General features: G+C 41.2%; 2 protein-coding genes across 7 annotated transcripts; one reads left to right on the forward strand and one right to left on the reverse strand.

Annotated features, from left to right (window-relative positions):
- The first annotated feature begins 547 nt into the window (after positions 1–547).
- Positions 548–5,506, forward strand: ubxn8 (UBX domain protein 8). 2 transcript variants are annotated; one of them, XM_045716379.1, is made up of 9 exons: positions 548–797; positions 1,104–1,232; positions 2,023–2,096; positions 2,187–2,309; positions 2,817–2,896; positions 2,927–2,951; positions 3,623–3,664; positions 3,819–3,893; positions 4,068–5,506. In XM_045716379.1, exons 1-9 carry the CDS (start codon positions 713–715, stop codon positions 4,236–4,238), a joined length of 804 nt encoding a protein of 267 aa, XP_045572335.1. In that variant the 5' UTR covers positions 548–712; the 3' UTR covers positions 4,239–5,506.
- On the reverse strand, positions 4,873–16,181 carry ppp2cb (protein phosphatase 2, catalytic subunit, beta isozyme). 5 transcript variants are annotated; one of them, XM_014144329.2, is made up of 8 exons: positions 16,064–16,181; positions 15,267–15,376; positions 12,721–12,930; positions 11,740–11,913; positions 8,322–8,411; positions 7,505–7,666; positions 5,779–5,897; positions 4,873–5,506 (listed from the first exon to the last, which is right to left on the reverse strand). In XM_014144329.2, the coding sequence occupies exons 2-8, from the start codon at positions 15,366–15,368 to the stop codon at positions 5,434–5,436; spliced, it is 930 nt and encodes a 309-aa protein (XP_013999804.1). In that variant the 5' UTR covers positions 15,369–15,376; positions 16,064–16,181; the 3' UTR covers positions 4,873–5,433. The 5 variants fall into 5 exon arrangements, with proteins under 5 accessions (XP_013999804.1, XP_045549537.1, XP_045549536.1 ...); XM_045693581.1 differs by having other exon boundaries at positions 16,078–16,096; XM_045693580.1 differs by lacking the exon at positions 16,064–16,181 and adding an exon at positions 15,923–15,941.
- Positions 16,182–16,597: the final 416 nt, after the last annotated feature.

Here is a 16,597-nt window from a genome sequence, read left to right on the forward strand (position 1 = left end):
AAGATGGCTTAAAAATACAGTTAAGACCATATCTTTATGATCAGTGTAAGACGTTTTAACCTGACCCTATCTGTATAACCTGTTCTTATATTATGTACTTCTATTGACCAGCAGGGGTCCCCAATCACACGTTTGCGAAATTGACAAAGATTCTTTATAACTAACCCAAGACAGACCAGAGCCTGTCGTTTCCAATGGGAACAAACGAACAGAATGGGCAGAGCCAAGCACGAGCTAGTGAAATCCTATTGGCGCGATCTAGTATTTATTTGCATACTTCCGTTAGGGAACGCCTACTCTGTAGTGCGCGTGTGCAATAACTGAATAAGCCCATGCACTCCTAAACAAAAAACACTTTTGCAAAGGATAAAGGCTACAAAACGCAGTCCACTCTGTTAGATACTAGTTTTGGAAACAGAAAACTGTATGGAGATCAAATGTTTCAGCGACGTGAAAATTAGCAGAACGTCGGACAAAATCCATCTCGCTCCATCTTCTCCCACTGCCGGCTAATGGGCTTCCTCTCATCACCATATTTGGCAGTGAGTGGAACCGCCAACCGGATGCCTCATATTTATACATCCAGTGAAATATCTGGCTCATGGTTCTAGCTATGGTTGAGATATTTACCGCGGAAGTATATTTTAAGAAAAAATATATACAAATAAAAAGACACGCAGTAGAAACGGGATAGCTTGGAGAACGATATAAAATGTCTTCGTCAAAGACATCTTGGCTTTTGGGGACCTTGTTAATATCAATACTTTGTTTTGTTTCTTGGAAACATTCAATAATCGGTAAATTTATTTCTTTTTTACTCTTGCAAGTGTTGGTTAAGCTATGTGCAAGGAGCCCATTGGCTAGATTTGCATCAAGGGGGAGAGGGATTCTGATTTTTGTTTGGGGATAAGTAGCTAGTTGAATTGTCATGGTGTTGTCCTTTTATTATGACATTTCTGTCTTAACGTTTGTTTGTACACACAATACTTAACTGTCATAAGTTGATTACAAATATCCACTATCTATTTGAGAAGGTGACGTGTGAGTGTACATTATCTATGCAAGTTATTAATTGCTTATATGTCTATGAATCTCCGTTTTAGATGTGAGAGGTGCCTTTCTATTGGCGGGGCGAGGTCTGTTGCTGTTGGGCCTGTCTACCTTGATTGTGTCATATTTTTATCCACGCCTGAGGTCTTTGTTCTCTTCCAACACCCCATCAACATCTGAATGTAGGTGACTGTCTATCAAAACAGGCAATCCCAATATTACTCATTCAAATTATGCATTCCATTTTGTATAACAGTCGCCAAACCTAGGCCTTTGTTACAGCAGAACTAGCCTTCCGAAACCATTCTTATCCATACAGAGGTTTTTTTTTTGTTGCCTGCATGTGAACTACAATTCCGACGCTGTGTTGACGTTTAGAAACGTCAAAGCAGTTTTTCTAAACATGCCCCTTTCATTTCAGCAATAAATCATTTTTCAAAAAAGACTTACTGTAGGAGTTTTGCACAGAGCCACAGACTGCTCCAGTTGACGAACTACACTTCCTCCCAAGTTACATGCAGGTGTTTGGAGCCCGCTTAGATAGACAATTAGCTCAGGTGGTTTTCTGTCTGTCTTCCACAAACAAGCGGTGAGACATGGTCATATGGGAACCCTATAAAGGTGTGTAGTAATATTTTATTTTAACCTTTATACGTTCCATATATTTCCAAAACTGTACCGCAAGCGATTGCTTTTAATGTTCAGAACGAGCGTTGGAGAAGTTAATGAACAAAACTCCCCCCACCCAAAAGATACTGTCGATATGCGCTAAAGCAGTTAGCGTCTGAATGGTTTACAGGAGCGCCACAAGGTCACCAACACACCTGCTTTAACTCATCTGGGACATCAGTTGATTAGACTAATCAGGTGTTTCACTACTGGCCACTGTTTTTCAACTTCTGATACCAGGCCAACGATTTCTGAAAATTATGAACCAGTTGATGGTTGAATGAAACTATGCACTTCTTCCAGATTCTGAGGATGAGGAGGCAAAACAAAGACAAAAGCAGGCAAGGGAGGAGCTGCAGGAGAAACACAGTAAGAAGGTAATATGGCCTTTCAGCAAAAAAACTAAACAGCACTGCTCTTTTTTTTAACAGAGTAGGCTAATATTTTCCTGTGTGTTTCCCGTTCAGGTCTTCTCTTATCAGGAGTCAGTGCTGAGGCCTCGTCAGGAGTCTTCTATGAGGAAGAAAGAAGAGCGATTCTACCGCATGACGGGAGAGGCCTGGAAGCTGACTGACGGAGAACGGCTTGGGGTGAGAATAACGTCAACTACCAGATACCACCAATGGAATTGGATAAAACATACCACATAACATAGTTGCTGGGTGACTGGATTCTCTGAACACTTCGTCCCGATAGCTAAACAACCGTACATTTTGCGCATGTGTTACTTTGAGTTACGAAATAAGTTGTAGGTTGTTATTCATGGTTAAAACGTGATTGTTTTGCCCCAGTGCAATATGTAGACTAGGCTAAATGCGTTTGGTTTCACACCACAATTAGAATTTAAAAAACGGATCTATTTCAATGGGCCAGGTAAATCTACAAATGAATGAATAAAACATAACTGATATTGTACACTGTTTCAAATTTGCTTGGACCAAATGAACAGTGTTTAGCCCATGGAATGCAGTACTTTCTTCCACTGGGGAGAACAATTGTACACACCTCATACATTTCTAGGCCTTTTGATAGACTTCTATGGACAAGATCCTCAGTGAGGTGTGCCAACTGTAAATGTGTTATTTATGTGGCTACAGGAAGGAGAATCGTTAGGGCAGAGCGCCCAGGAGGATGTTGATGGGACACCCAATCAGGAGGCAGTAAGGAGGAGGAAACTGCCAGAGAGTGCCACCAGACTCCACCCCAAGCCTGAGGTCCCTCTCCAAAAAAGGGTGCGTATACTGAGTGCCTCTATTCAGGAAAGGATATCATTAACAATTTAAATCCGAGGACCTGAAAATGGTTTTATTCCATCCATGGTTAGTGCTATTCAGAATTGGGGCGTCCCTACCCTAAACCATAACCATTTTAAATGTCAACTTCAATGAGGTAAAATCAGAGTTGAGACGTCCCAAGGATTCCAGATAGCACCAACCTTTATTCCATGTCAATTTTCCCTCTATAGTTTATTATTTCACTAAAGCAGAGGGAGTCATTGTTTTGTGTTTAGGCTGGGATTCAATCCAATCACGCTTTGTCAGCTATGCACCTTTTTTTAAAGACGTTCAGAGACCGCACAGTAGGGAAGGGGGATACCTTAGTCAGTTGTACAACTGAATGCCTTCAACTGAGAGGTGCGGGGGGCTGCCTTAATCGACATCCACGTCTTTGGCGCCTGGGGAACAGTGTGTCAACTGCCTCGCTCGGGCAGAATGACAGATTTTTACACTGTCAGCTTGGTGATTCGATCCAGCCACCTTTCGGTAACGTTGCATATGTCGGCTCAATCAGAAAATACCTTTGAAATGGCGCATAGTCGACAAAGCACAATGGGATTGAATCCAGGCCTAAAACCTCAATGGTTTATGTGCTCTTCTGGATTTTTGCTCTCTGGACTGAAAAGGTGGTCGTTTTACCAGAGGAGCCAGCAGAGGATGCTGAAGGGGTATGTATTATAATATTGACACTTTTGTCCCATGGAGTGTTTTGCTCTTACATCTGTTACACTATGAAATTAAGACACGTTTACACTCTAATCAATGATTGGCAGAAGGTGGTCAGTGTGTACGGCAAGGTTTCTCTTGACCTTCCTTTGATAGGTTGTACGGGTGGCTTTGAGATGCCCAAGTGGAAGAACAATTCACAGAAGATTCCTGAAATCCGACAGCTCCTCGGTGAGAATAAATGAGCTTCCCCTTATATATTCATCTCTCACTCAAACTTTTATAAACATGGCCACAATCCTATTCAATAAGATATTGAAAATGTTTTATAAAAGTCACACTTAACATCCCAAAAGATGCTTACGAAGATTGTACTGTTTTGATTTAAAAACCCTTGTTCTGTAGGTTCTTTTGGACTGGTTGCTGAAAACAGGATATCACCCTGCAGTCTACACATTATGCACCGCCTACCGCAGACAACCCTTGGTCATTGGGAAAGACATAAGCATGGGGGATGCAGGCATTTTAACACACACAGTATTACATGTGGAAGAGAAAGATTCCTCCACGACCTGAGGAAAAAGCATCAGTTCCATGCCATTTGAAAATAAAAATATGGGCAACTGGTTGCAGGATCATGGAAGGCGTCAGAACAGCAAATCCTTGACAACCCTTTCAGACAAGGAAACTAAGTCCATATTGCATGAATTGTCAATGTCAGAACCAAGTATACAACCGTAGTGTACTCCTTTCATGCTCAGTTGTATGAATCTGTTTCCCAAGTTTTATTAAAACATATTGCTACACGTATGAGTGGACAATGTCGAGTAAGGTGAAGTTATAAATTGTTGGGTTGTAATTTGAAATACTTGCTACACCAGAAGTTAATGGTCATGTAGGAGGAATGTATATGGTGGGGTCAAGGGAGGTCGTTTAAGAGCCAGGGGCTTGGAATGTTACTAAGGGAAAAGGCAATCGCATGGTTGTGGATTAGTGCGGAATGGGAGCAGAGGTCAAGTCACATGAAGGAACAGTATTACCCACAACTTCCTGCCTAGCAACAAAGATGTTTTGATGAAAGGAGAGTATAAATACTTGGTGGGAACAGCCATTGGGTGAAAACTTGGTTTGAGTTTTCCTAGTATGTTTTAACTCAGAACCTAACAATAATGATTGGACTTGATTGAAAATATCAGTAAGAGTCAGATTGTTTAGGATTAAAAGTACTTTAGTTCAAATACATCAAAGAGGCAATCACTGACAAATATACAGAGGGCAGTAAACGCAAACGAGTAGGAGAAAGCAGGTAGGTCTATTGACATGAAAGCATACAATCCCAAAGAGGAAGAGGCATCTCCCTCAATTTTAAGCATCCATTCCCCAATAGTGTGGTGAAGGCTAGGGATGTAAGCGTGTGCATTTGTATAAAATACTGTAAATAATTCACATGCCCGGCCAACGGAAATTGTATATTTGTCCAGTGATGTTTGGGTGGGGAAAGGAGAGTAGTCACATTTGTTTGCGTAATGTACAGTCCATGGAAGAAAAAGGAACATTACGATCAATAGTATAGAGCAGGCAATTGCACTAAAGGCTAAAACAGGACACTGTGTTGCAGTACTGAGACACAGGGCAATGTGTATTATTGTAATGTGTACTAAATGCTTATATGGCACATTTTGGTCCATGTTAGTGCTTTAATGTTGGTAACAGGTCATATGCACACAGGTTTTTTTTGGGTGGGGGGGGTTGTCGTTTGCTGTAGAGGCATTTATAAGAAGTAGTCGGGGGTACGGCGGGTGACGTGGGGCTCTCCGCGTCGAGGTGCAGGGTCGAACTGAAGGCTGGAGGAAGACAGGAAATGCAACATTAGGATGACTCCAATTGGGACCATTTACAGACTAATGGTCAATGGAACCTATAACTGAATTTATGCCAGTTGTGAAGATACGTTTTTGGTGCTGAATATAGAAGTTCCAATTAGGGACAATGAGCGTTACTTTGAAGTGCACATGCTACTGCATTCTATTTGTTCTCAGTAACACTCAATTTGAGTTCCCTTGGTCTTAGACTCAAAGTTATAACATCTACTCCAGATAACCTCAATGTCACTTACAAAGAATATTTCAGAGTGTCGTCCAGTTCCATGATGGCAGCTTGGTTGCCACAGCGATAGCAGTAGTTTGGCGCACTGAAGATGGTGACAACATTTCGGTCATGACACCAGTTGTAGCCCTGGAAAATGGCAACCCGCACGTTAGTACATACAGACCATTTAGTTGAAATGATCAATTTAAAAGTAAACTGAACCTCATGTCACTTATTCAAAATCATTAGTCAAAACTCTTACAAGAAGATAAATTCAGACCGTTACAAAGCATTTCCAACTCTATATTCTCATCCTTGGATTCTTATGCAGAGTGACTGAGCCAAATTAACTCCCATACTTCACCCTATTACCTACATAGTCCAAGAACATTTTACTAGTGCACTTTATGGGGAAGAGGGCACCATTTTGGACACAGACCTAATCTCAAAGCACAGGCTGCCCCCTTTAACGGTATTTTTTTACACTACCAAATCTCTATTTTTGATGTTAATGGCATGTTATAGAAGGGTCCAGGCACCTTGTTTGTGAATTCCACTTTTTTTTTGGGGGGGGTAATATGGGGGCTATGAAAAACACGAACCATGGCTCCAAAAACACCTAAATAGTGTAGGTCCTTTTGGAAGCTCTCAGTATAATGATGCAGCTCTTTAAATGTTTTACATGAAATTGTGTCATTCCGAACTTTCGCCGCAACGTTATATTCCATTTTGTTGCGACTCAAGCGATACCTATCCGTCCGTTCTAGAGGTAATTGCCAAAATAAAGGAAACACTTGAGTAAATGAGGGATAAGTATATAGAAAACATAGGATGCTTCCACACAGGAAGTTCCAGACATTTGTAGAATCCATGACAAGGCGCTGGTGGTTTGTGGTGGCCCAACGCCCCATTAGGACATGTTGGCATTTCCTTTAATTTGGCAGTTACCTGTAGCAGCTGGCTACATGTAGAATGGAACAGCTGGATAGGGGAAACGGCTTGGGTCACACAAAAGGGAATACAGGGTTGGGCTAAAGTTAAGAATGACAATTCCATGTGTACAACATCACTACCATCACCTGCATCACTATACTGAGAGCTTTGCCGTTTCTAAAAGGACACATTTAGGTGTTTTTGGCACCTTGGTTCATGTTTTTTCAGGGCCCCCATACTACACAACAAGGATGAGGAAGTGATTTGCTGTTTGGGGTAAGTTTCTAAAAAAAAAAAAAAGTAATCACAAAAAGGTGCCTGAACCCTTTTATAACATGCAATTTACATCAAAAATAGAGATTTGGTTGTAAAAAAATAACTTGTCCTTTTAAGCTGGAAGTGGGTAAAACTATAAATATAAAACGCTGTACACAAGGCTCTTGAATTATTGATTCCGGTTCAACTCTAGCACAGCAGCTTCCAGCTGAATCATCTACGGAAACATGGAGACTAGCTCTATCCTTACAGTCTTATCTGACCTTTAGGTTCCATGAACAAAATGGAAGTACCACAACATTTGAAATATTCAGAAATTGGCCTTTTCCATGGTAGAATTGAAATTCTATGCTCCCCGCCAAAAATATACTATAACTTTATTTTCCATTTACATGGAAGTCCATTAATTCATGTAAATAACAGGTAAACATGTTACTACCAGAATCACTGTAGTTGCGCCACATGCTTTAATACTAACTACGTCAACCAAGTATATAAACAAACTTAGCATAAACATTAACTGCCTAGACTAAAAATGGGGTTACCTCCATGACAAGTTGGTGGGCACGGGACACAAGGGTAAGACCGTTGGCATGATTGAAGGTTTCCGAGATGTCCTGCCCAAAGGTGTAGCCGGCACCTCGGGGGGAGATGCCCCAGCCCCCACGGTCATCTGGGTCTGACCACAGCAGGTCACACATGGGCCCCTGAAACAAACACACATGATTAACAAAAGCAGCCCTCAATGACAATGACACATGGGGATTATGACCTCATTCCTGAAACACATTAACAAAAGCAGCCCTCAATGACACAGGGATTATGACCTCATTTAGCATGGCTTGAACACAGAGCCTAATACATGATGTAATTCTATGGGCAGTAGGATTGCAAAGGAGGGGAATATTCATCATAAGACCACAGCCCTCAATGACAATGATGCATTGGAAAGGTGACAACCTGAATGGCCTACCTCTTGAGCAGAGACCAGGGCTATGTTCATTAGGGCCCACCGTAGCAAAACAGATGAGAAAACGGAAAGAAGCATTTCTAATTGGACAAGTCCAGTTACATCTTTCCCGTTTTACTCAGTTTGGTGCCTACTGAACATGACCCGGCTTGGCTCCAACACTGGTAGGTCAACATGACCCAGGGCATGGCTCTGGGTCAACACAACATCATGACAACACGACCCAGGGCTTGGCTCTAATACTGGCAGGTCAACACGAACTCATGACAATACCACTACCTCATACCATCTGATAGCCCCTCTCTCTGCTTACAGATAGCTAGTATCCAGCCCCTACTGTATGTGTCGTTGACAGGGCTGACTACTAACGTCCTCTGGCAGGCAGCACTGACCTCGTGTGGAACCTCCTGCAGGCGATCCAGGGCCCGGATGTGATCCAGTGTGTCTATGGAGGGGGAGAGGCCACCGTGCAGACAGAAGATCTGAGGCAGAGGAGGAAACAAGAGTATAGATGTTGATTTACACTTACGTGACAAGTTGCTCCGGATAAGAGTGTTTGCTAAATGACAAATGTTAATGTAGCCTAAATATAAATTACGAGTTACAAATACACATTTTGGACATAGATTGAAGGTTGTGATTAAGTTCAAAAGGAAGCCTAGCTACCGAATTACACTACCGTTCAAAAGTTGAGACACTTACAAATGTCCTTGTTTTTGAAAGGAAAACATTTGTCCATTAAAATGCAACATGCAACAATGTTGATGACAACAATGCTGTTTTCACTTTGCTTCTTAATATAAATCCACAAGTGTTCTATAATGACACTATTAGTTTGTGTTTCTTTCATCAGCAAACTAGCTTGTCTTTTCTTAGCAAGTTGCCTTAAAATCAGTTGCGATGCTTGTTAGCCGCTAATGCTAATTGCTAGCTAGCTAATAAATGTACTGAGTAAGAGAAAACATAGCTAGCTAAAACAGCCTGATAATACCAGTGATGGTGTAGACCTAAATCAGCATGTTGTTTGATTTAGAAGATACTGTTGCACAAAGAGGAATATGCAAAGCTAGAATATGTTAGCTGCATGAAGTAGCCAAGAGAAAACATGCAATGTTGCCAAAGCTTATAGGGTCCCCTAGGAAACACTTTAGTTCCTACCCTGTCACAATAACTCCTCCTTGGCATTTTAATTAGTTGTCATCTCAAAACACTATTCAAAGTGCCCACTATATATTCTAACTATAGAATTAGAATAGTCATTCTATTTCCATGATTCCAACAGTTTTGCTCTAATTCGCAAGTCAAATCGCAATTGCAACATTTAGTTAAAAATAAGCCCTAGATTATTTGCCTATATCGAGCCCTACGTGGCAGTGTGGAAATTCTCTCAATTGAGCAGTGGTGTAAAGTACTCAACTTTTTTTGGTTGGCAGAGTTGTAAAGAAAAAGCCATATCTCAGACTGGCCAATACAAAGAAAAGATTAAGATGGGCAAAAGAACACAGACACTGGACAGAGGGACTCTGCCAGCATCCCGGAGTCGCCTCTTCACTGTTGACGTTGAGACTGGTGTTTTGCGGGTACTATTTAATGAAACTGACAGATGAGGACTTGAGGCGTCTGTTTCTCAAACTAGACACTAATGTACTTGTCCTCTTGCTCAGTTGGGCACCGGGGCCTCCCACTCTTTCTATACTGGTTAGGGCCAGTTTGCGTTGTTCTGTGAAGGGAGCAGTACACAGCGCTGTAAGAGATCTTGAGTTTCTTGGCAATTTCTCGCATGGAATAGCCTTCATTTCTCAGAACAATAGACTGACGAGTTTCAGAAGAAAAGTCTTTATTTCTGGCCATTTTGAGCCTGTAATCAAACCCACAATGCTGATGCTCCAGATATTCAACTAGTCGAAAGAAGTCCAGTTTTATTGCTTATTTAAATCAGACTGTTTTCAGCTGTGCTAACATAATTGCAAAGGGGTTTTCAAATGACCAATTAGCCTTTTAAAATGATAAAACTTGGATTAGCTAACACAAGGTGCCATTGCAACACAGGAGTGATGGTTGCTGATAACGGGCCTCTGTACGCCCATGTAGATATTCCAATAAAAAAAATCTGCCGTTTCCAGCTACTATAGTAATTTACAATATTAACAATGTCTACACTATTTGATAAATTTGATGTTATTTTAATGGACAAAAAAAGTGAATTTCTTTCAAAAACAAGGACATTTCTAAGTGACCCCAAACTTTTGAACAGTAGTGTAATTCGGTAGCTAGGCTTCCGTTGAACTTATTCACACCCTTCAATCTGTGTCCCCCAAATGCCACCATATTCTATACATAATGCACTACTTTTGACCAGAAGCTTTGTCAAAAGTAGTTAACTTTAATAACCTGTTGGGGCTAGGGGGCAGTATTTGCACGGCTGGATAAAAAAATGTACCCGATTTAATCTGGTTACTAATCCTACCCAGTAACTAGAATATGCATATACTTATTATATATGGATAGAAAACACCCTAAATTTTCTAAAACTGTTTGAATGGTGTCTGTGAGTATAACAGAACTCATTTGGCAGGCAAAACCCTGAGACATTTTCTGACAGGAAGTGGATACCTGATGTGTTGTATTACCTTTAAACCTATGCCATTGAAAAACACAGGGGCTGAGGAATATTTTGGCACTTCCTATTGCTTCCACTAGATGTCACCAGCCTTTACAAAGTGTTTTGAGTCTTCTGGAGGGAGATCTGACCGAACAAGAGCCATGGAACGATGATGGCCCATTAGACACCTGGCGCGCGAGTTCATGTTGGGTACCCTCGTTCCAATACGTTATAAAAGAGGATGCATTCGTCCACCTTGAATATTATTCATGTTCTGGTTAAAAAAGGCCCTAATGATTTATGCTATACAACGTTTGACATGTTTGAACGAACGTAAATATATTTTTTCCCCTCGTTCATGAAGTGAAGTCCGGCGGGCTTAGATCATGTGCTAACAAGACGGAGATTTTTGGACATAAATGATGAGCTTTTTTGAACAAAACTACATTTGTTATGGACCTGTGATACCTGGAAGTGACATCTGATGAAGAGAATCAAAGGTAATGGATTATTTACATAGTATTTTCGATTTTAGATCTCCCCAACATGACGTCTAGTCTGTATCGCAACGCGTATTTTTCTGGGGCAGTGCTCAGATTATTGCAAAGTGTGATTTCCCAGTAAGGTTATTTTTAAATCTGGCAAGTTGATTGCGTTCAAGAGATGTAAATCTATAATTCTTTAAATGACAATATAATATTTTACCAATGTTTTCTAATTTTAATTATTTAATTTGTGGCGCTGACTTGACTGCCGGTTATTGGAGGGAAACGATTTCCTCAACATCAATGCCATAGTAAAACGCTGTTTTTGGATATAAATATGAACTTGATAGAACTAAAAATGCATGCATTGTCTAACATAATGTCCTAGGAGTGTCATCTGATGGAGATTGTAAAAGGTTAGTGCATCATTTTAGCTGGTTTTATGGTTTTGGTGACCCTGTCTTTGAATTGACAAAACATTACACACAACTCTTGTAAATGTACTGTCCTAACATACTCTAAATTTATGCTTTCATTTTGACATTTATTTGGATTCAAATTTGCCGCTCTTGAAATGCACCTGCTGTTGATGGAGTGCACCACGGGTGGGACGCTTGCGTCCCACCTAGCCCATAGAGGTTAAGGGAATAGAGTGCCATGAGGGATGCACCCCCATTACATAAAGTAAGGCCACGTCATGCACTTTTAAAGCACTTGTGTTACCTGTTCGTCGACCAGGGCCGTCAGGGGAAGATAATCGAAGAGGTCTGTGAAGTATTTCCACACGTTGGCGTTGCCGTACTTCCTCAAGCACTCGTCGTAGAAGCCATACACCTGTGTGATCTGCCTGCTCTCATGGTTCCCCCGCAGTATCGTGATGCGTTTTGGGTAACGGACCTGGGGAGCGAGACAGTCGTAATTGAGTTTGGTTCCAAATGCACCAGGCCTAAATAACTTGATTGATGAAAAAATGCCCGAATTCCTTTGTAAAGCACAGTGCCACCATTTGAAAACTAAACTGCACTGTATTCAAAACTACTTCTCTTCTACTTAACGCCATTTAAAAATAATGCATTTTACACCACACTTGACTAATAAGTGATCCTGTTATAGCATATAAATTTACAAATAAGTTATTCCAATAAATCTGTTGTCCTTAGATAAGATGTCCCCCAGATACTTCGAAAGTCACAGCTGACGTTTGAGATGAGCTCAATGAATCCAATTCGACCCACTATGTTAACAGCCGTGAGGGGAGTGACACATTGGTTATGAATGTAAACTGTCCCACTTTTAGCTTGTAAGCATTACCGGCTGAGCCCTGGAATACATCGAGTCTACAGAAAAATAAAAACACTTCAGCGACCTACTTCAGTTTGCATATTATCTTTGGCTTGCATACATTGACTCCTGAATACCACCAGCTCCCACACTTCAAGAGCTAGCCTACATCCTCAGATCTAGTCAAACTTGATTGGTCCTTGACTTTCTTCAGGGCACAGTTGGGAGTTCAAAATATATTGAGCATACGAGAATGACATGTCCCTGGTTAAGAAAAACTGGTGCTGGGCAAAAAATATACTGTAGATGTATTTATCTGGGTCCCATCTCTTTTTCAGTAATTTATTATGGCAAGACAAACCTTATACCAGCAACTGAAATACTGTGGTTTCAGCCCATTCATCAAGTTCAGAATTCACTTGCCTTAAGTGCGACCAGCAGTGAGACTGTTTCCACTGAGTAGTAGCCTCTGTCTACATAGTCCCCCATGAACAGGTAGTTGGTGTCGGGTGACTTGCCCCCAATTCTGAACAGCTCCATGAGGTCGTGGAACTGGCCATGCACATCTCCGCACACCGTGACGGGACAGCGCACCTCCTGCACATTGGACTCCTTGGTAAGGATCTCTTTAGCCTGGAGAGGGGAACAAAACAAGTGCATTACAGAAAACATCAGTGACTGGTGTATCCACATTTACCTCCTTACTTCATTTGCACACACTGTATACAGATTTTTCTATTGTGTTATTGACTGTACGTTTGTTTATCCCATGTGTAACTCTGTCGTTTTTTGGTCGCACTGCTTTGCTTTGGCCAGGTCGCAGTTGTAAATGAGAACTTGTTCTCAACTGGCCTACCTGGTTAAATAAAGGTTAAATAAAAATAAAAAAAGGTTAACAATTATTCATGAGGGTGAATGAAAGACAAGTATTGTATGTGTTGTTTAAATGATGTACGATACATCAGAACACTAGATAGGAAAGCAGCCTCATTTCTTTAACTTCAAGGGTGTTGTAGCTTCCCCTGCCCGAAACACCATTTGCTGTGAAAGCTGCCCCATTATCACCATGGAAACAATACGAGTGTCTCTCCATGGAGACTTCTCTGCAGCACAGCCCTATCCCTCTTTAATATGAAGAAGACAATGTAAATTCATCAGCAAAACTTTCCCTCTCGCTAAAGAAAACATCCACATGCAATTGTGTCATAACATCATCTCAACAAGAATATGAATGACCAATGAAAATGGACTGGGTAGGTGGTGCATTAAACTAAATTTAGCTTGTTGCACATACTGTATTTCAACTATACAATGCAAAGTATGGATCGTCAAACTGGGAAATTATTTTATGGTCTGCAACTCACATTTGTTTGGTGCAAAGGGTTCTCCAACGAAACAGTGAGATGTTTGTTGCATTTCAAAATCAGGCAGACTCATGTTCTGCACTGTGTGAGGAAAAATATAATTGTTGCGATTGTGATCTCAAATGGTTCCATCCTAAATGGAATCTTCTATTTCTCCAGGGCCTGCAAATCTAGCAACATCAACGACATCACATGGGGATAGTCATAGATTGCAAGCCAGTTCGATCAGGGATAGGAAACTGATGGGGAGGGGAAACAAAAAAAATCTGAACTCATGAGGGGCCACAGTTGCTTGAGGGTCTACATACCCACCTGCAATTCTACACATTTTTCCATAGGCTGGTATCTCAGTGAGACTGACTTACAAAATCATGTTGGTAATTTGACCATGACCACTAAAATGTAGATAGCTGGCCGCTAGACTAATTAACCAACCTAAAAAATGTTAGCCGATGAGCTAATTGAGTGACTGGCATAACAAGAAAAAACACTGCTTATGTAGTTTCGAAACTGCACTTTGTGTATTCTACAATTCTAACTTGCAACCCTAAGTGGGGGGAGGATAACTGAGCCAAAGGCCTTCATCCCGGAGTTAAATATTTGTAGCATTTGGGTACGGTTAGCTACTCGGTGGTCGCCGTAACTATCAACCCTATGAACGAGCTACTAACATGTATAAGCTAAAGTTTGTAGCTAACGTACTGTTTTTAAGTCCTAACTTAAGTACAAGGCAGTAATATTTGCTTCAATTCGATCGAATTAAATAGCTATGCATTTCCAGACACTATTTGCAGAAAAAAACTTTGCTAACTAGTTAGCAGTAACGTCAATAAGCGGAGATACACACTGGTTGGCTAACGTTCATGGTGGCACATAGCTAACGTTCATGGTGGCACATAGCTAACGTTCATGGTGGCACATAGCTAACGTTCATGGTGGCACATAGCTAACGTTCATGGTGGCACATAGCTAACGTTCATGGTGGCACATAGCTAACGTTAACACTAACGCGCTGTTAGCTAGCTAGCTACGTTAGCATGAGACAACGGGCAACATTATTGGCAACAATAACTAGCTAACGTTACATGTTTTCTATAACATTGGCAAATAAATTATAAACCTAGATAGTTGAGAAGTTAACAGTAACGTTTAGTTAACTGGTTAACTACTTATGTTGTGTAAGTCGTGAAAGTTATTAACGTTAGTTAGCCATCCAACTAGCTTGTTATGGTACAAGTTAGGTAATATATACACGTCTCCTATGGGGAGGGAAACAAAAAAAATCTGAACTCATGAGGGTCTACATAACCACCTGCAATTCTACACATTTTTCCACAGGGTGGTATCTGATATATATATTACCTAAGTCACATTAGCGAATAACGAGATGTGGAAATGGATCATAACTTCGGATCAAAATTGTGTATTTGCCTAGTTAGTTACTAACTAACCACCACGGAATGTAGAGGAAACATTGGTTAGTCGTCGACGCTAACTTGCTAGCTAGATTTCCGCGGCTGAAAACATGTTATCGGTGAGAAGTTAACTAAAAGTAACTTAGAGAGAACATCGCTAGCTAACATGTCTTCAGTTGGGTGTGCTTACCTTTTCGCATAGCGTTCGCACTTGATTCTCCGACAATTGCTTGCATTCATTCAGTTGCTCGACCCACTGATCCAATTCCTTTGTAAATACTTTATCGTCCATTTTGAAAACTGTTCAGATAGCAAAAAAAACAGGCTATGGTGAAGTAATGAAACAACCGTTATTTCTCTCAAATTCGACGCAACTCAAAACGACGGCTGGGTTAATAGAACGCTGCGCAGCACTCTAACGTTACCTATATACCTATAATCAACGAGCCAATCTATGATTATTATTGGTACCGTCAATACAACGCTAATGTTTCCGTTATTTTTATGGCCCACTTATAAACCATATGGTGCGGCAGGGACGTCCCTGTTTTCTCGGCACTGCGAGCGATGTCTTTCGGTCGCTAGCTCCCTGTCGCCCCCGACCTTCCAAAGGAAACTCGCTGTGTAATGGCCGCTCGGATCGACGTCATCACACTGGTATTTCTAGAACGATGGAGGAGGTGAACGCGTGTGCGCCGCCTTGAGGACAAGACGATTCGCCAGACAAGACAGGACAGATGGCTACCGCCAAATACTGCAATAGGAAGAATATAATATGAGAAAAAAATAAAAGAGATGCATGATATGGAGAATAGATTAAGCAGGCTATAGTCTTGGGGCATGTACCGTTTACTAGCGTTGGGTTAGTAATCGTAGAGTCTCTGGTTCAACTCCCGGAGCCGACAAGGTCCATAGTTGTCTCAGGGGAGTTGGGATATGCAAAAACACATTCCCATTACACACAACAAGACGAATACAAGCACCCACCAAATTCGTATTACCAGGGTTAAAGCCTGTCCTGTGCCAAGTGGTTCTTTTGCGTGGCAGAAGAGTGCATTAGCCAAGCAGAAGTCTATAGCCAATGGCTCAGGGAGCCAACGCATTAATGCAACTTTTCAGGTATTAGGCAAGGTTATTACACAAGCGTGGTTACCCAACCTCCGTTACACTTCGCCCCCTCTGACCTTGCAGAGATCCAGATCAAGGCACCGATGTGACTCAACATTTGGCGCTGTCAATGGGGCAGGTAAAGTAATCAGCAGAGCTAGATGTGGGCTGTATTTGTTTCTACATTTTCTGACCAGTGTTTCAAAGTCTCATCTGTCAACCACACAGGAAGAGTTTTTTCTTTTTGGGATGCTGCATGTTCCGTCAGTTTTCACACCTCTGTAAGGCAAGAGAGACCATTAGATTAAAAAACATTTAGTTCAGAATGGTACATACACATTACCAGGCAAGTCCTTTTTTCTATATTTACAACTTTCCCTTGGGAAACAACTACCGAACCGTCCAATGATGGGA

This window comes from Salmo salar, chromosome ssa01, assembly GCF_905237065.1.
Source record: "Salmo salar chromosome ssa01, Ssal_v3.1, whole genome shotgun sequence".
NCBI lineage: Eukaryota > Metazoa > Chordata > Actinopteri > Salmoniformes > Salmonidae > Salmo > Salmo salar.

Coding starts and splice junctions, on each gene's coding strand:
- ppp2cb (XM_014144329.2), bottom strand. CDS start 15,368: ATGGACGATAAAGTATTTACAAAGGAATTGGATCAGTGGGTCGAGCAA. Junction 11,914..12,720: donor CACTGCTGGTCGCACTTAAG/GCAAGTGAATTC, acceptor CTCGCTCCCCAG/GTCCGTTACCCAAAACGCAT. Junction 5,507..5,778: donor GACACTCTGAAATATTCTTT/GTAAGTGACATT, acceptor GTCTTCCTCCAG/CCTTCAGTTCGACCCTGCAC.
- ubxn8 (XM_045716379.1), top strand. CDS start 713: ATGTCTTCGTCAAAGACATCTTGGCTTTTGGGGACCTTGTTAATATCA. Junction 2,310..2,816: donor CTGACGGAGAACGGCTTGGG/GTGAGAATAACG, acceptor ATGTGGCTACAG/GAAGGAGAATCGTTAGGGCA. Junction 2,897..2,926: donor GCAGTAAGGAGGAGGAAACT/GCCAGAGAGTGC, acceptor ACTCCACCCCAA/GCCTGAGGTCCCTCTCCAAA.